We start from the raw sequence: 24,732 nt of genomic DNA on the forward strand, positions 1-24,732 counted from the left end.
TGTGGTCAATCGCAGAACCAAATGAAACAGAAACAATGGTATCAGCAAATATGTAACATGGTAAATGGTTGTACTTGTATAGCGCTTCTCTACCCCTTTTTAAGGAGCCCAAAGCGCTTTGAGAGTATTTCCACATTCACCCATTCACACACACATTCACCCACTGATGGCGGGAGATACCATGCAAGGAGCTAACCAGGACCCATCAGGAGCAAGGGTGAAGGGTCTTGCCCAAGGACACAACGGACTTGACTAGGATGGTAAAAGGTAGGGATTGAACCAGTAACACTAAGATTGCTGGCATGGCCACTCTCCCAGTTTCACCACGCCGTCCCCATGGTAGTAAAAACAAACGTACACTACAGGGGACACTGGTTCTCTGGGCTGTACTGTATTAGTTGAAAGTGTCAGATCTGCATACAGTAAATACAGTACAGGCCAAACGTTTGGACAGACCTTCTTATTTAATGTTTTCTTTATTTTCATGACTATTTACATTGTAGATCAGGGGTCCCCAAACTACGGCCCGCGGGCCAGATCTGGCCCACCAGCGTTCGAGATCTGGCTCGCGGGAAGTCCAAGGTTACATTTTTTTATTTTTTTATTCTTTTAAATCTGTCGTTTCTAATCCATTTTCTACCGCTTGTTGCTTGTTACTCTCAGAGTCTCCTAGCCGCTCAGGCAAATCACATTGTCTAAAAATGCATTTTTCAATCGATGACGTGATATCATATGTGTATATATATATATATATAAACACCGCGATGAGGTGGCGACTTGTCCAGGGTGTACGCCGCCTTCCGCCCGATTGTAGCTGAGATAGGCGCCAGCGCCCCCCGCGAACCATAAGCGGTAGAAATATGGATGGAGGGAAATATATAAACAGTCCGGCCCCTGGCCAAATTATTTAAACCCAATGCGGCCGCCGGGTCAAAAAGTTTGGGGACCTCTGTTGTAGATTTTCACTGAAGGCATCACAACTATGAATGAACACGTGGAGTTATGTACTTAACAAAAAAAAGTGAAATAACTGAAAAAGGGGTTATAATTCTAGTTTCTTCAAAATAGCAACCCTTTGCTCTGATTAATGTTTTGCACACTTTTGACATTCTCTTGATGAGCTTGAAGCTCATCAAGAGCTGTAAGGGTTTTCACTTCACAGGTGTGCTAGAAGCTCATTGAGAGAATGCCGAGAGTGTGCAATGCAGAAATCAGAGCAAATGGTGGCTATTTTGAATAAACTAGAATACAAATCATGTTTTCAGTTACAGTATTTCACCTTTTTTTGTTAAGCACATAACTCCACATGTGTTCATTCATAGTTTTGATGCCTTCAGTCACAATTTACAACGTAAATAGTCATGAAAATAAAGAAAATGCATTGAATGAGGAGAAGGTGTCTCCAAATTGTGTGAAAATAAATAAAAACCCAAGCAATATTCGGAATTACCTCTGTAATAATCGAAACCATCCTGGAGAAGGAGAGGCCTGGAGGATAATAGAATGTAAGGCTGGTGTTGTACGAGTCGTCGCCATGATTAGATATTGTGACGGACATGTTGAAGTACTTTTCTTCAGCAACCAGTAATGTTGGCGTCCTACAACGCAAACAGCATATATGACAGTATATTTTTTTGCATTCAACACTGTGTGTTTGAAAGATACTTACAATAGTTTGAAATCCACCTCAATTTCGGCAACGCAAGTGTCGTTTTTCCGACAGTGCTTTTCAAACGGAACCTACAACAGAAGGAGCACTTAAAATGCAGCTTCATAATGAAACAGCACAGTCAGTTCATGAGAGGACGGCAAAAAGCCAACAATTTTTTTATTGAAACAATCCTGCTTGCTTGAGACAGAAAGGGTAAAAGAAAACACCTTTGTGAGTGTAATAATAGATTATAAAATGAACTGGAAATCTCATGTAAAAAATATACAACATAAAGTAGCATAAAACATGTCAATAACGAATAAAGCAAAACATGTTCTAGAACAAAAATCACTTCATATTCTCTACTGCTTGCTAGTGTTGCCATATCTGAGTTATTGTGCAGAAATATGGGGAAACAACTACAAATGTGCGCTTCATTCACTAACACTGTTACAAAAAAAAGTTAGAATAATACATAATATTGGATATAGTGAACATACAAACCTTTTATTTATTGAATCACAAATATAGAAATTCAACGATTTGGTGCATTTGCAAACAGTTAAAATTATATACACAGCAAACTATAACCTGCTTCCCAAGAATGTACAACAATTCTTCTCAACAAAAGAGGAGAAATATAACATTAGAGGAAAATCTAATTTAAAACATCTGTATGATCATACAACACTTAAAACATTTAGCATATCCGTATGTGGAATTAAATTATGGAATGGATTAACCCAAAAAATCAAACAAAGCACCAATAAGATACAATTTAAGAGACTGTTCAAACTACAAGTGTTCACAAAGTACAAAGAACAATAATTATGATGAACATTTTGAACCCTTTTTTTTTTAAGATTAAAGTTTATTAATGTATTTAATATTTGTTTACTTACTATGATATATTATTTATTTATTCACTGTTCTGTTACAGAGAACAAGGAAATGGGATACAATTGCTATGATATGAAAAGGGGTAAGATTAAATAAACTCAGGTTCTTCCTACTCGTTTTCGGACGTGATGTAATAAAACAACTGGAAAAACGTGATGCATTACATTGTATCGTATGCATGTTCAAAATAAACTGAAACTGAACTGAATTGAACTGAACTGAACAGACAGTAGTACCTCAACAACAGCTTGTGTTTTGCCATCAACGTTAAGGACCGCGCCAGTGGTCTGACTGTCCACCTGGGAGAAGTTTAACTTGATGCTGACAGGTGACAGCGTGTCTTTCACACATTTCTACAAGGGGAGAAACAACTGAATTAAAATGTACATCTATTTTAATGCATCATTCGCATGATTACATACAGTGGAACCTGGTTGTGTGGACGCGCTTCGTAATGGCTGACTGACTTCCACACAAGCAGTTATCGGCTTAACCGAAATCGGAAATGAAACTCAGATGAACAAGCTTGACTTACTGCCGGCAATGCAAACCAGGCTCCTGCTCCGGTTGCACAAGGGCCGAATAGGTCGAGGAGTTCAAGTGTCTCGAGATCTTGTTCACAAGTGAGGGAAAGTGGGAGCGTGAGCAGCCACTGTACCGGACCGTCGTGGTGAAGAGAGGGCTGAGCCGAAGGACAAAGTTCTTCATTTTCAGATTTATCTACAGTCCAAACCTCACCTATGGTGACAAGTTTTGGGTAGTAACCAAAAGAGTAAGATCATGGGTATAAGCAGCCAAAAAAAGTTTCCTCTGCAGAATGTCTGGACCCAACCTGAGAGACAAGGTGAGGAGCTCTGTCATTAGGTAGGAACTCAAGAAAGAGCCGCTGCTTCTTTGCATCGAGTGGAGCCAGTTGAGGTGGCCCCGGCATCTAGTCCGGATGCTTCCTGGGTGCCTCCCGAGTGAGGTGTTTTGGGCATGCCCAGGGGTGGACCCAGGACATGATGGAGGGATTGTTTCTCGCAGCTGGTCTGAGAACGCCTCAGTATTTCTCCAGTGGAACTGGAAGAGTTGACCAGAGGGATGTCTGGGCTTCTTTAATGAGACTGCTGCCTCCCACAACCCAGCTCAGTGGCCTTGTGGTTAAAGTGTCCGCCCTGAGACTGGGAGGTCGTGAGTTCAAGCCCCGGCTGAGTCAACCAAAGACTACAAAAAATGAGACCCATTGCCTCCCTTCTTGGCACTCAGCATCAAGGGTTGGAATTGGGGGTTAAATCACCAAATGATTACCGAGCGCGGCTCACTAATCCCTTCCCCTCCCAGTGGGTGAACATGGGATGGGTCAAATGCAGAGGACAAATTTCACCACACATAGTGTGTGTATGAGACAATCGTTGGGACTTTATCTTTAACAACCCGGATTTGGATAAGAGGAAGAAAATGGATGGATTTATGAAATAGAAAATAACCATTTCTTGCACATTTACTTGGGATTGTGTCCAGAGATATAAAGACAATGGCTTATAAAGGGTGATTGTTGACCTAGTTTTCCTCCAAAATATCATATGACAACAGGACACTGTTGTCATATAATATTTTCTACTTTAACCTAGGGCTGTCTTCAACTAAGGATTTATATAGTCAAATTTGATTTGTTTTCCTTGTATGCTAGATGTATGTTACATACATACATCCAGCATCCACGTATGCTAGGAAAAGAACAACCAATAAAGATTCCCACCAACAAAAAAACATTGGCTCAAAGATATTTCGACAAAAGCGGTCGACCATGTACGTCAACTTAAGCGTGCACTTTTCAGGAATAAGAAAAACCCGGTCGACCAGAACTTGATGAATTTGTCGACTTAACAGGATGTCGACCTAAGCAGGTTCCACTGTATTCAAATAAGTACAGTTCATATGGAAATTATTCACAACGCTTCACTTTTTCCACATTTTGTTATGTGGAATAAATTAATTTAATAAATACATTTTTATACCAAAAAAAATCACACACAATACCCCAATATGACAAAGTGAAAAATATGTTGTAGATTTTTTTTTGTAATGTATTAAAAATAAAAAAAACTAACAAATCACATGTACATAAGTATTCACAGCCTTTGTCATGAAACTCAAAAGTGAGCTTAGGTGCATCCTGTTTCAACTGATCCTCCTTTTTATTTTTTTAGCAGACCAAGAAAAAAAAACATTGAGATTAAAAACATATTTTTCAAGGGACTCCTGGCCAAAAGGCTGCAAAGTTATTCAGACAATTACTTTTATAATTTTATTACACATTAAAATGACAGGATGGACATCAAGCAAAATAGTTGCAAATACTTGAAGCAGGTTCCAATGCTCTCAGGTAAGATTAAAAAGCATTCAAGGATAAAAACTCAGTCAGCTTCCAGTCGATTTGTAGCATCTTCAAAGCACAAGTCTTTTGCATACACAAAAGCTTTTTTCCCCAGCTCTGTGCAAGCAAAAGGGACAAAAAGCAATAGCTGATCGTTGAATCTCAGTGCATAATAATCTGTTTAATCAATGTACAAATGTAAGAGGGTAATAGTCCCAATAGAGCCCTGTAAATAAAAGTGTACCATTGACACTGTCTTTTAGTGGACAGAGAAGGCCATCTTCCCCGGGAGAACAAGTCACAGTGTATTTTATTTATTTTCATTATAACTATTTTTTACACTGTGGCACTTTGAGGTTGTTTGCTCAACGTAAAGTGCTTTTTACAAATAAAATCTATTATTATTATTAGTAGTAGTAGTAGTAGTATATCATCGCTCTACAGTTTGTGACAAACCTCAAAAAAACCATGGTAAACAAAGTCGACCATCTGAAGGCAAGAACGAGTAGAATTCATATTAAAATAGTATTCATAATCTTGCACAGATAAAAATAAGGCAGAGACAAGGCACTTTTTTACACCAATATAAAAACATCCCTTATTACAGAGGATAATTTCTTCACCAGATTATCAATAAAAGGTTTCGCGGTCCCAGGCAACAGGAAAACAATTCCCAGTACCAGAAGAAAGAAGCGCCTTCCTGACTTTACGCTCCAGGCAGAAAGGTCGACGCGACAGTCCCCAAAAGGCAAGAAGTGAGCAAGCGCATGTAACAGCAGGTGACGCCGGACCGACCAGGACCCAGGATGCCACAACAGCCATTGGCCCCAGACTTCCCGGTTCAGGCAGATGGATTGAAGCAGCGGCCCCCAAAAAGACACTTTGTGTGCAAACAGGTAAATCAGCAAGCTACAATGCCAGACAGACTAAGATCCAGGATGCTTGAATGCTACACCAGCAGTTGGCCTTAGGCTTCCCGGTGCAAGCAGATGAATCGATGCGGAAGCCTCCAACGACACCCAGATGCAGATTTCATCGGAGCAGTAGGCCACAATGCTATACAGACCAGGGCTGAGGGCGCAGCAACAACAATGGGCCTCGGAGCCGTGCCTACTGGCTTCATCAGTGGACGGACAGGCCCTATCAGCCGCTGACTGCAGCAGAAGCCACACCCCTCGGTGAGCTTTAACACTGCACCCACAAAACGTTCACAATCCTCCAAGCAATATTTTTGTAAAAAGACTATAAAGATTAAAAAGACTAGTAGACCTAGACAGGATTGTCTCGAGGCACAAATCTGGTGAAAGGTACAGAAAAATATCTGCTGCCTTAAAGGTCCGGATGAGCACAGTGGCCTCCATCATCCGCGAATGGAAGGCGTTTGAAACCACCAGGACTCTTCCTAGAGCTGGCTGTCTAAACTGAGCAACTTGGGGTGAAGGGCCCTAGTCAGTTTGATGACCAAGAACCTTATGGTCACTCTGTCAGAGCTACAGCATTCATCTGTGGAGGGACAAGAACCTCCCAGAAAAACAACCATCTCTGCAGCGATCCACCATACACGCCTGTACAGTAGAGTGGCCAGGCAGAAGCCATTCCTTTTTCAAAGTTTACCAAAAATGCCCCGCAAAGACTCTCACACCACGCGAAACAAAATTCTCTGGTCTGATGCGGCAAACAGGTATCATGTTTAGCATGGTGCTGGCAGCATCATGCTTTTGGGATGTTTTTTTCAGCGGCAGGAATTAGTAGACTAGTCAGGAACGAGGGAAAGATGAATGCAGCAATTTACAAAGATATCCTGGATGAAAACCTGCTCTGTAGAGTTCTTGAACTCCAACTGGGGCAACAGTTTATCTTTCAGCTGTGATATGAAGGGAAGGGTTTCAGGGCAGCTCTGTAAAAGTCCTTGAGTGGCCCAGTCAGAGCCCAGACTTCAATCCGATCACTGGTAAAATCCAATATGTTAAAAAATGTATGCTAAAAAAAGGAATGGGCGAAACAAGCTTGGCATACCTGCTAGATAGGTATGCCATGGTTTATGCAATGGTTCATCTTTCAGCAGGACAACTAACCTAAGCACACAGCCATGATATGAAGGATCAATCCGATCTCTGGTAAAATCCAATATGTCTGCGCACCTACGCTTTCCCTCCAACCTAACTGAGCTTGAAAGGTGCTGAAAAAGGGAATGGGCGAAACAAGCTTGGCATACCTGCTATATAGGTATGCCAAGCTTGACATATTGGATTTTACCAGAGATCGGATTGAAATCTGGGCTCTGGCTGGGCCAGTCAAGGACTTACAGCGTTGTCCTGAAGCCCTTCCCTTCATATCATGGCTGTCTGCTTAGGGTAGTTGTCCTGCTGAAAGATAAACCGTTGCTTCAGTCTGAGTTCAAGAGCACTACGGACCAGGTTTTCATCCAGGATGTCTCTGTACATTGCTCCATTCATCTTTCCCTCGTTTCTGACTGGTCTACCAGTTCCTGCCACTGAAATAAACATCCCCACAGCATGATGCTGCCAGCTCCATGCTAAACATGATGCCTGTCATTCATAGCAAAGAGTTCAATGTTTGTCTCATCAGACTTAGATAATTTTGTTTTACTTGGCATACCTATCTGCTAGATAGGTATGCCAAGCTTGTGGCATTGTGTTCAAAAAGACTTGAGGCTGTAGTTAGTGCATCAACAGAGTTTTTAGCAAAGGCTGTAAATACTTATGTACATGTGATTTCCTAGTTCTTTTTTTTTAACAAAAGTTACAAAAAGTGAAGCGATGTGAATACTTTACGGATGCACTGTATGTGTGTGCGTGTGTGCGTTTGTAGGAATTCATACCGTCATGTTGATGAAGTAGTCGAAGCACGTCATCTCATTTATCAGTTCATATGTGAAGGAAAGACTTCGGATTTTTCTGTCCCTGAAGAAACCTCGATGTGATTGTCTCATTGGATCCACATTTATCGTGTATGAAATGTTCAGTCCAAACTTCATCGCTTCTGCAAGTACACACCTAAGGAATTAAGAATCTTGAAAGAAGAGGTGTCCCAGTAAAACTTTTCCACTTTTGATTCAATACCAATATTGGACCCTTAAATACTGGCCGATACCGATATTAAACCGATGCAATATCATATTATTTCGTTGAGTGGAATGTTAGAAAAGGTTTGATCAAGTGAAATTACTCAGCGAACAATTAAAAAGTATTAAAAAGACTACACTATTTAACTGTAATTGACTTATATATTCATAATGACCATTTAAGACAGGGTTCCCCAAACTACAGCCCGTGGGCCAGATGCGGCCCGCCAGCGTCCAAAGTCCGGCCCGCGGGTAGTAAGATGTAAAAAAAAATATATATATATATTTTTTTTTAATTATTATTTTTTTAATCTCTTCTTTTTCACCCATCCATCCATCCATTTTCTACCGCTTGTTACTGAGTCTCCTTGGCAGATACGGCACGCGACGCCAGCGCCCAAAATCCACCCCGCGAGTAGTCCTGGCTAAAAAAGTAAATGAAAAATATAATTATTTATTTTTTGATTATTATTTTTTTTAATTTGTCCTTTTTCGCCCATCCATCAAGTCATTTTCTACCGCTTGTTACTGGGTTTCCTAGGCAGATTAGGCACACCAGCATCCAAAATCTGGCCCACGGGTAATATCAAGTAAAAAAAAAAAATATATATATATATATATATACATATATATATATATATATATATATATATATATGTATATATATATATATATATATATATATATATATATATATATATATATATATATATATATATATATATATATATATATATATGTATATATATATATATATATATTTTTTTTAATCTTTCTTTTTTTGGCCATCCATCAATTCATTTTCTACCGCTTGTTACTGGGTCTACGAGGCAGATAAGGCACGCCATCATCCAAAATGCAGAGAATTATTTCACCACACCTCGTGTGTGTGACAATCATTGGTAATTTAACTTTAACTTTAAAAATCTGTCCCGACCAAAAAAAAAAAAAAAAGGATGTATTTTTTTATTTTTATTTTATTTATTTTTTTAATCCTTCCCTTTTCGCCCATCCATCAATCCATTTTCTACCGCTTGTTACTGGGTCTCCTAGTCAGATACGGCATGCCAGCGTCCAAATTCCGGCCCGGGGTAGTCCCGACTAAAAAAAAGAAAAAAGGGTATTTATAATTTTATTTTTCATCTGTCGTTTTTCGCCCATGCATCAGTCCATTTTCTACCACTTTTTACTGGGTCTCCTGGGCAGATACGGCCGCCAGCGTCCAAAATCCGGCTCGCGGGTAGTCCCGACAAAAAAAAAATGGAATGTATTAATTTTTTTTAATCAGTCCTTTTTCGCCCATCCATCAATCCCTTTTCTACCGCTTGAAATTGGGTCTCCTTGCCGCTCAAGCAAATCATATTGTCTAAAAATTCCTTTTTTCCAGCGGTAACGGGACGTCATCACGCCTGCGCCACAAAGGAGAAAACATTGGGCAAACATACGTAAATTAGAATCCGAGTGTAGAGTTTTTAAACATAAGTGGACATATGACTTTTGTTTAGTTTAAGGAAAAAACAGTTTGGATTGTATTTTATTTACAAACCCCATTTCCATATGAGTTGGGAAATTGTGTTAGGTGTAAATATAAATGGAATACAATGATTTGCAAATCATTTTCAACCCACATTCTGTTGAATATGAGACAAAGACAACATATTTCATGTTCAAACTGATAAACATTTTTTTTTTGCAAATAATCATTACTTTAGAATTTGATGCCAGCAACACGTGACAAAGAAGTTGGGAAAGGTGGCAATAAATACTGATAAATTTGAGGAATGCTCATCAAACACTAATTTGTAGGGGTGTGGGAAAAATCGATTCGAATTTGAATCGCGATTCTCCAGTTGTGCGATTCAGAATTGATTCTCAATTTAAAAAAAAAAAATGTTTTTACATGTATTTATTCATTTATTTTAATCAATCAAACAAAACAATACACAGCAATACCTTAACAATGCAATCCAATTTCAAAACCAATCCTGATCCAGCAACACCCAGAACTGCAATAAAAAGAGCAATTGAGGAGACACAAACGCGACACAGAACAAACCCAAAGTAGTGAAACAAAAATGAACATTATCAAAAACAGTATCAGTATTAGTTATAATTTCCGCATAGCAGTGATTAAAAATCCCTCATTGACATTATCGTTAGACATTTATAAAAAAAAAAAAAAGAAGAACAATAGTGTCACAGTGGCTTACACTTGCATCACATCTCATAAGCTTGACAACACACTGTGTCCAATGTTTTCACAAAGATAAAATAATTCATATTTTTGGTTCGTTTAATAGTTAAAACAAATTTACATTATTGCAATCAGTTGATAAAACACTGTCCTTTACAATTATAAAAGCTTTTTACAAAAATCTACTACTCTGCTAGCATGTCAGTAGACTGGGGTAGATCCAGCTGAAATCCTATCTACTGAATGAATAGAGAATCGTTTTGAAAAGGAAAAATATCGTTTTTGAATCGAGAATCGCGTTGAATCGAAAAAAATCGATTTATAATCGAATCGTGACCCCAAGAATGGATATTGAATCGAATCGTGGGACACCCAAAGATTGGCAGCCCTACTAATTTGGAACATCCCACAGGTGTGAGGGCTAGTTAGGAACAGTTGGGTGCCATGATTGGGTATAAAAACAGCTTCCCAAAAAATGCTCAGTCTTTCACAAGAAAGGATGGGACAAGGTACACCACTTTGTCCACAACTGCGTGAGCAAATAGTCAAACAGTTTAAGAACAACGTTTCTCAAAATGCAATTGCTAGAAACTTAGGGATGTCAACATCTACGGTCTATAATATCATCAAAAAGTTCAGAGAATCTGGAGAAATCACTCCACGTAAGCGGCATGGCCGGAAACCAACATTGAATGACCGTGACCTTCGATTCCTCAGATTGCACTGTATCAAAAACCGACATCAATCTCTAAAGGATATCACCACATGGGCTCAGGAGCTGTTAGAAAGGTTCCCAAACTATGTACTACCTTAAGAGACTATTGTGAGCAGTCCACTTTAAGAGACTATTGTGAGCAGTCCACCTTAAGAGACTATTGTGAGCAGTCCACCTTAAGAGCGCAAGGCATTGTGGGGCGCGCTTATTTATTCTAGCCAAAACAGAGCACAGAGTGGTGAATGCCAGTCCTTTACATTTGCTGCCTGTATATATATCTACAAGTATAGCACTGCGGTACCTGGTGCGTCACTGACGAATGTAAGTTCATTATATAGTTGTTTGGCGCGCAGCGTGCCTTGTTTACAGCGTCAAAGAGGTACAAAAACAGAAAACCAACCGACGGAACAAGGTGCCAATCGCACTCGAAACTAAACTTAGCATAGGCTAGGGGACAAGCAAAACGTACGTGACGCGAGCATGAAGCGAACAAAGAAGCCAGACCGACTGACTGGCAAAGGCAGGTTTAAATAATGTCTCTTGATGAGCAACAGGTGACACAAGAGGCAGGTGCAAATAATAAGTAGCCATGGTAACAAACTCAGGAGGTGCACAATCATGAACTAAAGCGGTCCAAAACAAACAGAAAACACGAAACATGATCCGGACCATGGATCATGACAATTACACCTAAACTGGCTCACCTGCACTGAATTTCTGCGCACTTAGGATGTGACTTTAAGGTTTTACTACTTACGTATAAAATACTAAACGGTTTAGCTCCATCCTAGCTTGCTGATTGTATTGTACCATATGTAACGGACAGAAATCTGCGTTCAAAGAACTCCGGCTTATTAATAATTACCAGAGCCCCAAAAAAGTCTGCGGGCAAAAAGAGCGTTTTCTATTTGGACACCAGTACTCTGGAATGCCCTACCAGTAACAGTTCGAAATGTTACCTCAGTAGAAGCATTTGAGTCCCATATTAAAACTCATTTATATACTCTAGCCTTTAAATAGACCACTTTTTCAGAACAGTTGATCTGCCCTCTTTTATTTTCGGTTCTGCCATCCTCTCCTGCGTGGACAGGTTATCAGGTGGCCACGGATCAGTTTCCACGGAGGAGCCGCCAGCTTGTCCAAGTTGGAAACCACGGTGGACCACTTCTCTGTGCATAAGTCGTGGTGACGTCTCAGTGCTCCAACCTTGTCTACATACAAGAGGATCCCCCTGCTGACTTCCCTATGGACTGAACTTTCACAGTATTAAATGTATTCACTCGGCATCCATTGCACCGGTATACCGAGGGTCCGGGGGGGATTTCCGACATCAGCGATCCATTCCAAGTTTTGTCATTGTTCCCATTGGGTTGAGTTTTTTTCTTTTCCTGATGTGGGATCAGAGCCGAGGCTATCACTGCGGTTTGTGCAGCCCTTTGAGATACTTGTGTTTAAGGGCTATATTAATAAACTTTGATTGATTGATTGAATTTTTATACATTTCCAAAATGACTGTTCTGATGATATGGTCAGAGTGCAGAAGTGTTCCCACCATGTTATCATCCCAGACCGAAGCTACGGAAATTGCCGAAGCCATTTGGAGTAAAATATTCAAAATGGTTGTCTGAAATTGTGGCATTTTGTGATGTTTAGACGTTTGTTTGTTTTTTTACATACTTTGTGGATTGGAAATACATTGTATCCATAGGGTTTAATGGATACAATGAAACACAATTTAGCATAAAAAGTAAATTTGTTTTTCCATTGTACTGGTAGTTTGTTAAAGTAGAGTGGTTATTTTTGGTGGCACCAAGTGGACAATAATTAATGTAGTTAAATTAACGACAACTCTGTTACTATACACTTTCTACTTCTTCTGCTTTCAAGATTCAGTGTCTGTAACTACAAACGTAATATGCAACTATAATTATTTGATACTTGACTGCAATATTTAATTAACTTAATATATATGACTAGCTTGTGTGATTAGCTTTATTATAGCTGCTAACTACTAGTAGTCTACTGCAGTGGTTCTCAAATGGGGGTACGCGTACCCCTGGTGGTAATTGAAGGTATGGCAAGAGGTACGTGAGATTTTTTAAAAATATTCTAAAAATAGCAACAATTCAAAAATCCTTTATAAATATATTTATTGAATAATACTTCAACAAAATATGAATGTAAATTCATAAACTGTGAAAAGAAATACAACGATGCAATATTCAGTGTTGACAGCTATTTTTTTTTGTGGACATGTTCCATAAATATTGATGATAAATATTTCTTTTTTTTGTGAAGAAATGTTTAGAATTAAGTTCATGCATCAAGATGGATCTCTATTACAATCCCCAAAGAGGGCACTTTAAGTTGATGATTACTTCTATGTATAGAATACTTTATTTATAATTGAATCACTTGTATATTTTTCAACATGTTTTTAGTTATTTTTATAGCTTTTTTTCCAAATAGTTCAAGAAAGACCACTACAAATGAGCAATATTTTGCACTATTATACAGTTTAATAAACCAGAAACTGATGACATAGTGCTGTATTTTACTTCAATATCTCTTTTTTTCAACCAAAAAGGCTTTGCTCTGATTAGGGGGTGCTTGAATAAAAAAAATAGTCACAGGGGGTACATCACTGAAAAAAGGTTGAGAACCACTGGTCTACTGTATAACTCACCATGTTTACCCTTTGTATATGACTTTACTTAAAAAAAAAAAAAGAAAGAATAGACCAAACGTGTGTGCTTATTGGACGCTGCAGGTCTGCTTTCATCGGAGCGTTTATATCGAAAATTTAAAATTTAAGTCAATATTATCCGATTAAATTTTTTGCTGATATTGGGCCACTGCGATGAGATGGCGACTTGTCCAGGGTGTACCCCGCCTTCCGCCCGATTGTAGCTGAGATAGGCGCCAGCGCCCCCCGCGACCCAAAAGGGAATAAGCGGTAGAAAATGGATGGATGGATTGATTGGGCCAACATCTAATATCAATATCAGATCAGGACACCCCTATTTAAATGTGGTTGTTTTGTGTTCAGCAGTTGTACCTACCTGCTTTACTTGTTGTCGTTTCCTCCATGTCAAAGCAGACAATTAAGCTAACCATCGGTAAAATAACATCTGTATTGACAGAGCAGTCAATGTGGTCAACGCTGATCTCCTTCGGTTGAAAGGACAGACGAGCTCTCACGTTCATTACGGGCCTTGACCTGCAAAAACATGATCATTTATAATTACACAAAATAGATCTGTTCTCTTTTGGTAGCTTTTGGATTTGCAGCACTAAATTGTTAAATTATTCCATCCATCCATTTTTCTACCGCTTGTCCCTCGTCATTAACTAAAAAAATAAAAAGTTCTAGCAAATACATGTGAAACTTGCATCACAGTAGGAAACAACAGTAACTTTTATTTGTACCTCCACAATTAATAAATTAGTATTATATTAGTTAGAGAGTGGCAGTACGGTGGAAGAGGGTTTCGTGTATGTGCCTCACAATACGAAGATCCTGGGTAACCCTGAGTTCAATCCTGGGCTTGGGATCTTTCTGTGTGGAGTTTGCATGTTCTCCCCGTGACTGCGTGGGTTCCCTCCGGGTACTCCGGCTTCCTCCCACTTCCAAAGACATGCACCTGGGGATAGGTGGATTGGCAACACTAAATTGGCCCATACTGTACTGTATGTGTGAATGTGAGTGTGAATGTTGTCTGTTTATCTGTGTTGGCCCTGCGATGAGGTGGTGACTTGTCCAAGGTGTACCTCGCCTTCCGCCCGAATGCAGCTGAGGCTCCGGCACCCCCCGCGACACCAAAAGGGACAAATCGGTAGAAAATGGATGGATGGATGACTGGATAGTTGGAGAGTAAAATAATTTGTACATATTTAATAAACTATTTTAAATCCCTGCCGCTCATGGTGACTGTTGGTCTAAGACAGGGGTGCCCATTACGTCGATCGCGATCGACTGGTCGATCTCGGAGGGTATGTCAGTCGATCTCAAGCCAGGCATTAAAAAATAGACATAAAAATGAGCAATCATCAATCATACCAAGACTTCACTTTCGTCAGTTGTTTGACATTCTCGGCACCCGAGGATCTTGTGAGATGACGCTGGCTCCTGCGAGCTCATATTTAAGAAAAAAATCACTAACAGGGCGGACGCAGAGAAACACATTTTATTTCTAGAGACTCCGTACCTACTGTCAAAATTCTAAAGACCGACAGCACAGTTCCTGTCTTCACCATAAAACACCTGTTTCATCCTGCCTGTGCTAACAAAATAAGAGTCTCAGAAAGCTAGCGTGCACAAGCTAGCAAGCTACGGAGTTTGATGCCAATGTATTTCTCCCCCGCCCTCAGCGACCGCTTTCTCACTTGCTTGCCCACCCGCACAGTCACTGACGTCACTCACCTGCTGCCTGACATTAAAGAGCCACACACATATGCTACTCTCATAACAAAGTGTTTAAAAACGAGTATGCAAGTTGGACAAATGAGATGCCAAATCCAACCACTTTCATGTGGTATTGGACAGAAAGGAGGACTTTTTTTTTCCACCATTTGAAAATGCGGAGATAGGCGCCAGCGCCCCCCGCGACCCCGAAAGGGAATAAGCGGTAGAAAATGGATGGATGGATGAAAATGCGGACGTTATCAGCACCACTGTCTAATTTCAACCAATGCAAGTCATCAGAATCAAATACACCAACTTATATTCTTGTCTTCATGAAAGAACTTGTTAACAAAAATGTCTCTTTCATAAATAAATAAATACAAATTATAAATAGGAATGAGGTAATAAATAAATAAATGGGTTGTACTTGTATAGCGCTTTTCTACCTTCAAGGTAGATCTCCTCGACTTGGTCAATTGAAAAGTAGCTCGCCTGCAAAAAAAGTGAGCGCCCCTGGTCTAAGATCTCACAAAATAAAAAACAAGTGGCAGGAAATTGTTTGTGCAATGATACGTAAATACCACTACTTCCGCCGTCAGTGTGTGAATGTGTGTGTGATTGAGCGAATGTGGAAATACTGTCAAAGCGCTTTGGTCTCCTTAAAAAGGGGTAGAAAAGCGCTATACAATGACAACCCATTTAACATTACTTCCCTAGAGTAGATGTAACACGCAGGGCAAAGGTATTATCGGTTAATAAACAGGAAGTTGTTAGACTGTGTGGTTAGCCAGGCAGGGCCACACCCAACACCAGCTCATTGGCCTTGTGGTTACAGTCTCTGCCCTGAGACTGGAAAGTCGAGAGTTCAAACCCTGGCCAAGTCATACCAAAGACTATAAATATGGGACCCAATGCCTCCCTGCTTGGCACTCAGCATCAAGTGTGACGATCGTTGGGACTTTAACTGAACTTTAACTTACAGTATGTGTGTGTGTATATGTATATATATATATATATATATATGTATATATATATATATATATATATATATATATATATATATATAAGTATACACATATACAAAATATATATATATATATATATATATAATTTGGCCCCCAGCCAAATTGTTTTAACCCAATGCGGCCCTGGAGTCAAAAAGTACTATCTATTGTAAAGAATGCATATATGTTTAAGAGTTCTTTCTGTACTCATAGTCATGTTTAAAACAGCTAGTGTTTTTCCATTTGTACTCTATTTATTTTTTATTTTTTTGTGTGTGTTTCCAAACAAGACGGCCAAAATATGGAACAACAAGCAGGCTTAATGGCTGAATCTCAGAAAACAAACAAAAAAAACGCTAGGGAAGAGCTGGTCGACGCAACACTATGTATCTATCTTTGTTGGCGTGGGGAATTGTAACATTACTTAGAGGCAGTCTGCTACAAATGCAACTGTTTGCCCGCCAGCCTGAAGTTACGTCACATGCAACCAAGGACTCAAAATATGGTACCGTTTGATTTTTTTCATGAAACCACAGTCTGACAGAATTTTTCCGTACTACCGAACCCCATGTTCTGTATTTGTACCTGAGCACAATGGCGGCCCCGTATGATCCAATCACGAGGTCGGGGAGATCATCTTCTCCAAGGTCAATGTTTCCATTGATGGCCTGTCCAAAGAATCTGATCCCAGGCTTTATTTTTCGTCCCAAGAGTCTCTGGAATATTAAATATATCACTACGTTACACTGACTGGCCAAACATTAGGTACATTTATTGTGATCCAATAGTACAATCATGGCCAAACGTTTTGGGAGTGACTTGAATTTGGCACTTCAATAGCTCAGTATTTTTCAAGAAAAACATTTTACATGTCTGTTACATACTGATTGTGGCTGTTCGCTCCCTTTATGATCAGTGTCAGAGCTTGGTCCGCATCGCCAGCAGTAAGTCGGACACGTTTCCAGTGAGGGTTGGACTCCGCCAAGGCTGCCCTTTGTCACCGATTCTGTTCATAACTTTTATGGATAGAATTTCTAGGCGCAGTCAATGCGTTGAGGGGTTCCGGTTTGTTGGTCGCAGGATTAAGTCTCTGCCTTTTGCAGATGATGTGGTCCTGATGGCTTCATCTGGCCGGGATCTTCAGCTCTCATTGGATCGGTTCGCAGCCGAGTGTGAAGCGACCGGGATTAGGATCAGCACCTCCAATTCCGAGTCCATGGTTCTCGCACGGAAGAGGGTGGAGTGCCATCTCCAGGCTGGGGAGGAGACCCTCCCCCAAGTGGAGGAGTTAAAGTACCTAGGAGTCTTGTTCACGAGTGAGGGAAGAGTGGATCGCAAGATCGACAAGCGGATCGGTGTGGCGTCTTCAGTAATGCGGACACTGTATCGAACCTTTGTGGTGAAGAAGGAGCTGAGCCGGAAGGCAAGGCTCTCAATTTACCGGTCGATTTACGTTCCCATCCTCACCTATGGTCATGAGTTTTGGGTTATGACCGAAAGGATAAGATCACGGGTACAAGCGGCCAAAATTAGAGATGGGGTGAGAAGTTCTGTCATCCGGGAGGAGCACAAAGTAAAGCAGTTGCTCCTCCACATCGAGAGGAGCCAGATGAGGTGGTTCGGGCATCTGGTCCAGATGCCACCCGAACGCCTCCCTATGGAGGCTTTTTAGGGCACGTCCAACCGTAGAAGGCCATGGGGAAGACCCAGGACATGTTGGGAAGACTATGTCTCCCGGCTGGCCTGGGAACGCCTCGGGATCCCCCAGGAAGAGCTGGACGAAGTGGCTGGGAGAAGGAAGTCTGGGCTTCCCTGCTTAGGCTGCTGCCCCCGCGACCCGACCTCGGATAAGCGGAAGAAGATGGATGGATGGATGGATGGATGTTACATACTGAATGAGCGAGCAATTTTTGTTGGCATCTCAAAAATGACGCCACAATGTTATTGAAGCACAAACTTGAAGACATTGCAGAATTTTGTTTATGAATGAACAAACTTTACCTGACTAAAAACACTGCGTATCCCTCTTTGTCTGTCACCAAGAAAGATGTACACTGCCCCCGCGTTAGCGTCTTCGAGAGGGGCCCCGACCGCAACGTCTCTGAGTCCATCGCCATTGAGATCTGCAAGACTAGCAATGCTGGTGCCAAACCTGCCCATGGACGGTGCCGCAGTCACATTCATCTCCCTTCTGAGCAGCACCTGCAGGAATCGACATTAGCGTGTGTTAAATCATTCATTCGCATCCCAGTAAGAAAAGCGGTAATAGCGGCCCACCTCATCAGTCAGTGTGTAGACGTAGATCTGTCCCTCTGACCTTTCCTGAGGGTGGTAAAACAACGGTGCTCCCACCAGGAGGAAATCACTGTCACCATCTGAGTCCACATCTATTGTGCACAGCTCGGCCCCAAAGTAGGAACCAATCTGAACAGGCCGGGCACACACATTTAGTTATTTTGTTTATATTGTCACATCGTTGGTCAATAAAAGCTGCTTGTGCATAATGTGAGGAAATTAACAGTTTTTTTCTCTCTAAATATGAAATGTTGTATTATCACAATCTATAAACTGCAAATTCTAATTCAACATATAAAAAATAACTTGCTTATATTGACAGTCTACGTCGACCAACTCATCAAGTCCTGGTCTACCGTCTTCTTATTTTTAAAAAGTGCCAAAAGACAAAAAGAGTCAAGGGGTCTGTTTACGTCAACATGTGCGTAATTTCATCATTATCGCCAAGCAGCGTGTAACCGCAACAACAACATAACTACCGTCTATTAACACAGCATTAAAGTGTGCACACGGTCGCTTTCTGTTAAAAACAAAGTAAGCTTTTGAGGTGAATTATACCATGCAGCATTTATTTATAATGATTGTGAGCTAGCACGTGTTTGTATTTGGTCACAGAACCCTTTAGAGGATTAGTCTACTAAGGTCAAAAGTGCACATTCTACCACAAGCGCTCCAGCGAGTAGTGGCCCTCGCCCCCAGGACATTGGGGAACTTAAAGGACAGCAGCAGTTGGATTTTAGGAGAGATAATAAAAACATTTGCAACATCTGGTAGGGAGCCCCTACAGATAGGAGTAGAGGATAGGGGTCAGAGGTCATCCGACTCAAACTGATCAGAGGAATAATGTCAGGGAAAGATTGACTGACCGGCTCTAAGGCTAGAGTTACAAAGAGTGGGGGTCTTCAAAAAGGGGTATTTAGTCAATGTGGTCCGAGAGGACCTCAGAAGAGATTCGGCCCACTCTTTCTCCTGGACCTGCAGCTTCAGTTAGAGAATCGCTGAAACAAATAAAGCTTTTTGTTCGACGATTCATCGTAGCCGTCTTCTTGGCTCATCACCCATCGCACAAAACTTTAAAATAAAAGCTTGGGGGTAATAACCTTGCTTATCAATAAACTGTCATTGTTTCAAAACTCTTCTATCATTGCCAGTTCTCTTTATGTAAATATAAACAACTAATGTGCAAGCAACAGCTAGTTTCGATTTCAGTTACCGTATTTCCTTGAATTGCTGCAGGGCATATAGTATGCGCCTACCTTGAATTACTGCCAGGTCAAACTCGCTTCGCAAAATAATTAGCGCATGCTTAGTATTACCGCCTGGTCAAACTCGTGACGTCACGAGTAACACTTCCCCTGTCATCATTTTCAAAATGGAGGAGGCTGATTTCAATACCGGTAATTTGAAATCGCATAAAGGGAAGAAGATTAAGAGCTATTCAGTAGGATTTAAGGTCCAAGCTTACATCACACTCATTTTTTTACTGCATGCCTTTGGTAAGTGCCAGAGTGAGAAGAGGTTTTAAAATAATTAGCGCATGCTTACTTTTACCGCATGCCTTTGGTATAAACAGGAGTGAGAAGAGGTTTTAAATTCATTAGCGCCCCGGCGGCAATTCAAGGAAATACAGTAAGTTTGACTGTGTGTGAAAAAGATCCAATTTAAGCCAATACCAAAGCAAGATAAATGAATTAGTCAAAATCATTTTACAAACCCCGTTTCCATATGAGTTGGGAATTTGTGTTAGATGTAAATATAAACGGAATACAATGATTTGCAAATCATTTTCAACCCATTTTCAGTTGAATATGCTACAAAGACAACATATTTGATGTCCAAACTGATGAACATTTTTTTTTTTTGCAAATAATCATTAACTTTAGAATTTGATGCCAGCAACACGTGACAAAGAAGTTGGGAAAGGTGGAAATAAATACTGATAAAGTTGAAGAATGCTCCTCAAACACTTATTTGGAACATCCCACAGGTGTGCAGGCTAAGTGGGAACAGTTTGGTGCGATGATTGGGTATAAAAGCAGCTTCCATGGTTTGTGAATTAAGTTTGTGAAATAAGTAATTCACAAACAAGTATGGGGCAAGTGTCACCACTTTGTAAACAAATTGTAGAACAGTTTTAGAACAACATTTCTCAACGAGCTATTGCCAGGAATTTAGGGATTTTACCATCTACGGTCCGTAAAATCATCAAAAGGTTCAGAGAATCTGAAGAAATCACTGCATGTAAGTTATATGATATTACAGACCTTTGATCCCTCAGGCAATACTGCATCAAAAACCGACATCAGTGTGTAAAGGATATCACCACATGGGCTCAGGAACACTTCATAAAACCACTTTCAGTAACTACAGTTGGTCGCTAGATCTGTAAGTGCAAGTTACAACTCTACTATGCAAAGCCAAATCCATTTATCAACAACACCCTGAAACGCCGCCGGCTTCGCTGGGCCCGAGCTCATCTAAAATGGACTGATGCAAAGTGGAAAAGTGTTCTGTGGTTTGACAAGTCCACATTTCAAATTATATTTGGAAACAGAGGACGTGGTGTCCTCCAGAACAAAGAGGAAAAGAACCATCCGGATTTTTATAGGCGCAAAGTTCAAAAGCCAGCATCTGTGATGGGATGGGGTGTATTAATGCCCAAGGCATGGGTAACTTACACATCTGTGAAGGCACCATTAATGCTGAAAGGTCCATACAGGCTTCGGAGCATCATATGTTGTCGTCCAAGCAACGTTATCATGGACGCCCCTGCTTATTTCAGCAAGATATTGCCAACCCACGTGTTACAACAGCTTGACTTCGTAGTAAAAGAGTGCGGATACTTTCCTGGCCCGCCTGCAGTGCAGACCTGTCTCCCATCAAAAAAGTGTGGCGTAATATGAAGCGTAAAATACGACAACGGAGACCCCGGACTGTTGAACGACTGAAGCTCTACATAAAACAAGAATGGGAAAGAATTCCACTTTCAAAGCTTCAACAATTAGTTTCCTCAGTTCCCAAACGTTTATTGAGTTTTGTTAAAAGAAAAGGTGATGTAACACAGTGGTGAACATGCCCTTTCCCAACTACTTTGGCACGTGTTGCAGCCATGAAATTCTAAGTTTATTATTATTTGCAAAAAAAATAAAGTTTTTGAGTTTGAACATGGGCTTCACGGTGGAAGAGGGGGTTAGTGCGTCTGCCTCACCGTGCGAAGGGCCTGAGTATTCAGGGTTCAATCCCGGGCTCGGGATCTTTCTGTGTGGAGTTGGCATTTTCTCCCCGTGAATGCGTGGGTTCCCTCCGGGCACTCCGGCTTCCTACCACTTCCAAAGACACGCACCTGGGGATAGGTTGATTGGCAACACTAAATTGGCCCTAGTGTGTGAATGTGAGTGTGAATGTTGTCTGTCTATCTGTGTTGGCCCTGTGATGAGGTGGCGACTTGTCCAGGGTGTACACCGCCTTCCGCCCGATTGCAGCTGAGATGGGCACCGGTGCCCCCCGCGACCCCAAAGGGAATACGCGGTAGAAAATGGATGGATGGATGGAGTTTGAACATCATATATGTTGTCTTTGTAGTGCATTCATTTGAATATGGGTTAAAAAGAATTTGCAAATGATTGTATTTCGTTCATATTTACATCTAACACAATTTCCCAACTCATATGGAAACGGGGTTTGTATATCAAACCTAAACATTCAATTTGTGACTCATCAACGCATGTTACAACTAAAGTGTGCACTTTTCCAACCTGATCGCCATTTATTCTTTGGCTTGCATTCCAGCTGCTCCCGTCACGTCTAAAGAGTAGTACTTGTCCTGTGTGCTGAAACCTTGGAGCGCCAGTGAAATATAGAGGAGCATTGTTTATCTGGCCCACAGAAACAGAGTATCCTGAAACAAAGAATTATTCACATAAGTACCACACATTAAAAGGTCCAATCTCAGTGAGTTAAAAAAAAATAGCAATGGCAATGTTTGTAAAATATTTGAAAAATATACCCATATAAGAGTCCATCTGCATGTGTGAATCTGTAATCCGTGTCTCTGTTAGATCATGGCGCTCGTATAAAGCACCACGCCAGCTGTTTGACCCCACGGAACCGAGAATCAATGTGTCCTGTCATTGAAAAGCATCAGAATCAGTACTCTAATAATTTGTGCTATGGACAAAAATACCAAACCCAAAACCAGTGAAGTTGGCACGTTGTATAATTCGTAAATAAAAACAGAACACAATGATTTGCATATCCTTTTCAACTAATATTCAATTGAATAGACTGCAACGAGAACATATTTAATGTTCGAACCGAGAAACTACATTTTTTTTTGCAAATTATCATTAACTTAGAATTTAATGGCAGCAACACATTGCAAAAAAGTTGGCACAGGGACATTTTTTACCACTGTGTTACATGGCCTTTCCTAAAACAACACTCGGTAAACATTTGGGAACTGAAGAGACACATTTTTGGAATTCTTTCCCATTCTTGCTTGATATACAGCTTAAGTTATTCAACAGTCGGGGGTCTCCGTTGTGGTATTTCACGCTTCATGAAAGCTGTTTTTATACCCAATCATGGCACCCACCTGTTCCCAATTAGCCTGTTCACCTGTGGGATGTTCAAAATGAATGTTTGATGAGCATTCCTCAACTTTCGCAGTCTTTTTTGCCACTTGTGCCAGCTTTACCTCAGTGGCTTAGTGGTTAGAGTGTCCGCCCTAAGATTGGTAAGTTGTGAGTTCAAACCCAGGCCGAGTCATACCAAAGACTATAGAAAAATGGGACCCATTACCTCCCTGCTTGGCACTCAGCATCAAGGGTTGGAATTGGGGGTTAAATCACCATAAATGATTACCGGGCACGGCACCGCTGCTGCCCACTGCTCCCCTCACTACCAAGGGGGTGATCAAGGGGATGGGTCAAATGCAGAGGACAAATTTCACCACTCCTAGTGTGTGTGTGACAATCATCCATTTGCTACCGCTTCTCCCTGTTGGGGTCGCAGGGGGTCGCTGGTGCCTATATCAGCTACAATCGGGCGTAAGGCGGTGTACACTCTGGACAAGTTGCCACCTCATCGCAGGGCCAACACAGATAGACAGACAACATTCACACTCACATTCACACACTAGGGCCAATTTAGTGTTGCCAATCAACCTATCCACAGGTGCATGTCTTTGGAAGTGGGAGGAAGCCGGAGTACCCGGAGGGAACCCACGCATTCACGGTGAGTACATGCAAACTCCACACAGAAAAAGATCCCGAGCCTGGGATTGAACCCAGGACTGCAGGACCTTCGTATTGTGCGGCAGACGCACTAACCCCTCTTCCACCGTGAAGCCATGTGTGACAATCATTGGTACTTTAACTTTAACCAAAGGATTTGAATAGGAGTATTTTTTGGTTTATTGTGTATTATTGATTTTGTTTTGCTGAAACAATTGTATGTAATAAACGAGCCTTTCCCTCCATATTTGCGATTCGATTTCAATATTCTTTACATAAAGATGCATAAAACTGCGAAAATATCGCGTGAAAGGAGACTTGATACTTTTAAAGTGTACAAATATTCTTGTCGCTCGGTGCCACACATTTGAACAATGTGCAATAATTTACTTTAAAAGAAAATTTGGTTTTATGCAGACTCAGAGCTTTTGTCTACATCAAGCCCTTAAACTGAAGAATAATCCTATAAAAACTATACAGTGATTATAATGTAAAGTAATCATAATATATAATAATATTGGCGATGCCCCATATTGTGCACACAAAATCCTCAGTTAAAAAAGGCAGTCTGCACCACTTACAATTACACAAGCAGTGTTAGTAGATGGCACACAAAATGCCCACTAATAGTACACACAATTTTATAAAGATTGCACATACTGGTTACCGTGTGCTATTGGGATCCTTGTGAATCAGGCCCACGATGTTGGCTGACCTAAAGGGAAGTGTTGTCCTAATTAGTTCTATACTTAAAATCTCTGCATTCACCAGGGGTCACAGTCAACTTCATGTAAAAGATGCAGATGAAATAAGGAAGATCCATGTCGAAAAAGTGATTGGGTGTTGCAACACCAAGTACACCACAATGAATAACACCATTTGCCTGGGCT

At 40.8% G+C, this 24,732-nt stretch overlaps 1 protein-coding gene across 2 annotated transcripts in view; it reads right to left on the reverse strand.

Annotated features, from left to right (window-relative positions):
- zmp:0000001082 (integrin alpha-D) overlaps nt 1-24,732 on the reverse strand; it is a 94,250-nt gene that overhangs the window by 37,286 nt on the left and 32,232 nt on the right. For both annotated transcript variants that reach the window (XM_061908310.1, XM_061908319.1), the window contains exons 10-19: nt 22,615-22,732; nt 22,364-22,506; nt 18,591-18,737; nt 18,315-18,515; nt 16,899-17,029; nt 13,967-14,124; nt 7,753-7,913; nt 2,788-2,904; nt 1,670-1,740; nt 1,451-1,598 (exon numbers count right to left, since the gene is read on the reverse strand). In XM_061908310.1, coding sequence (XP_061764294.1) covers nt 1,451-1,598; nt 1,670-1,740; nt 2,788-2,904; nt 7,753-7,913; nt 13,967-14,124; nt 16,899-17,029; nt 18,315-18,515; nt 18,591-18,737; nt 22,364-22,506; nt 22,615-22,732 — 1,395 coding nt within the window. The remainder of the gene's footprint in view (nt 1-1,450; nt 1,599-1,669; nt 1,741-2,787; nt 2,905-7,752; nt 7,914-13,966; nt 14,125-16,898; nt 17,030-18,314; nt 18,516-18,590; nt 18,738-22,363; nt 22,507-22,614; nt 22,733-24,732) is intronic.

The sequence above is a fragment of the Nerophis ophidion genome, linkage group LG01 (assembly GCF_033978795.1).
Source record: "Nerophis ophidion isolate RoL-2023_Sa linkage group LG01, RoL_Noph_v1.0, whole genome shotgun sequence".
NCBI lineage: Eukaryota > Metazoa > Chordata > Actinopteri > Syngnathiformes > Syngnathidae > Nerophis > Nerophis ophidion.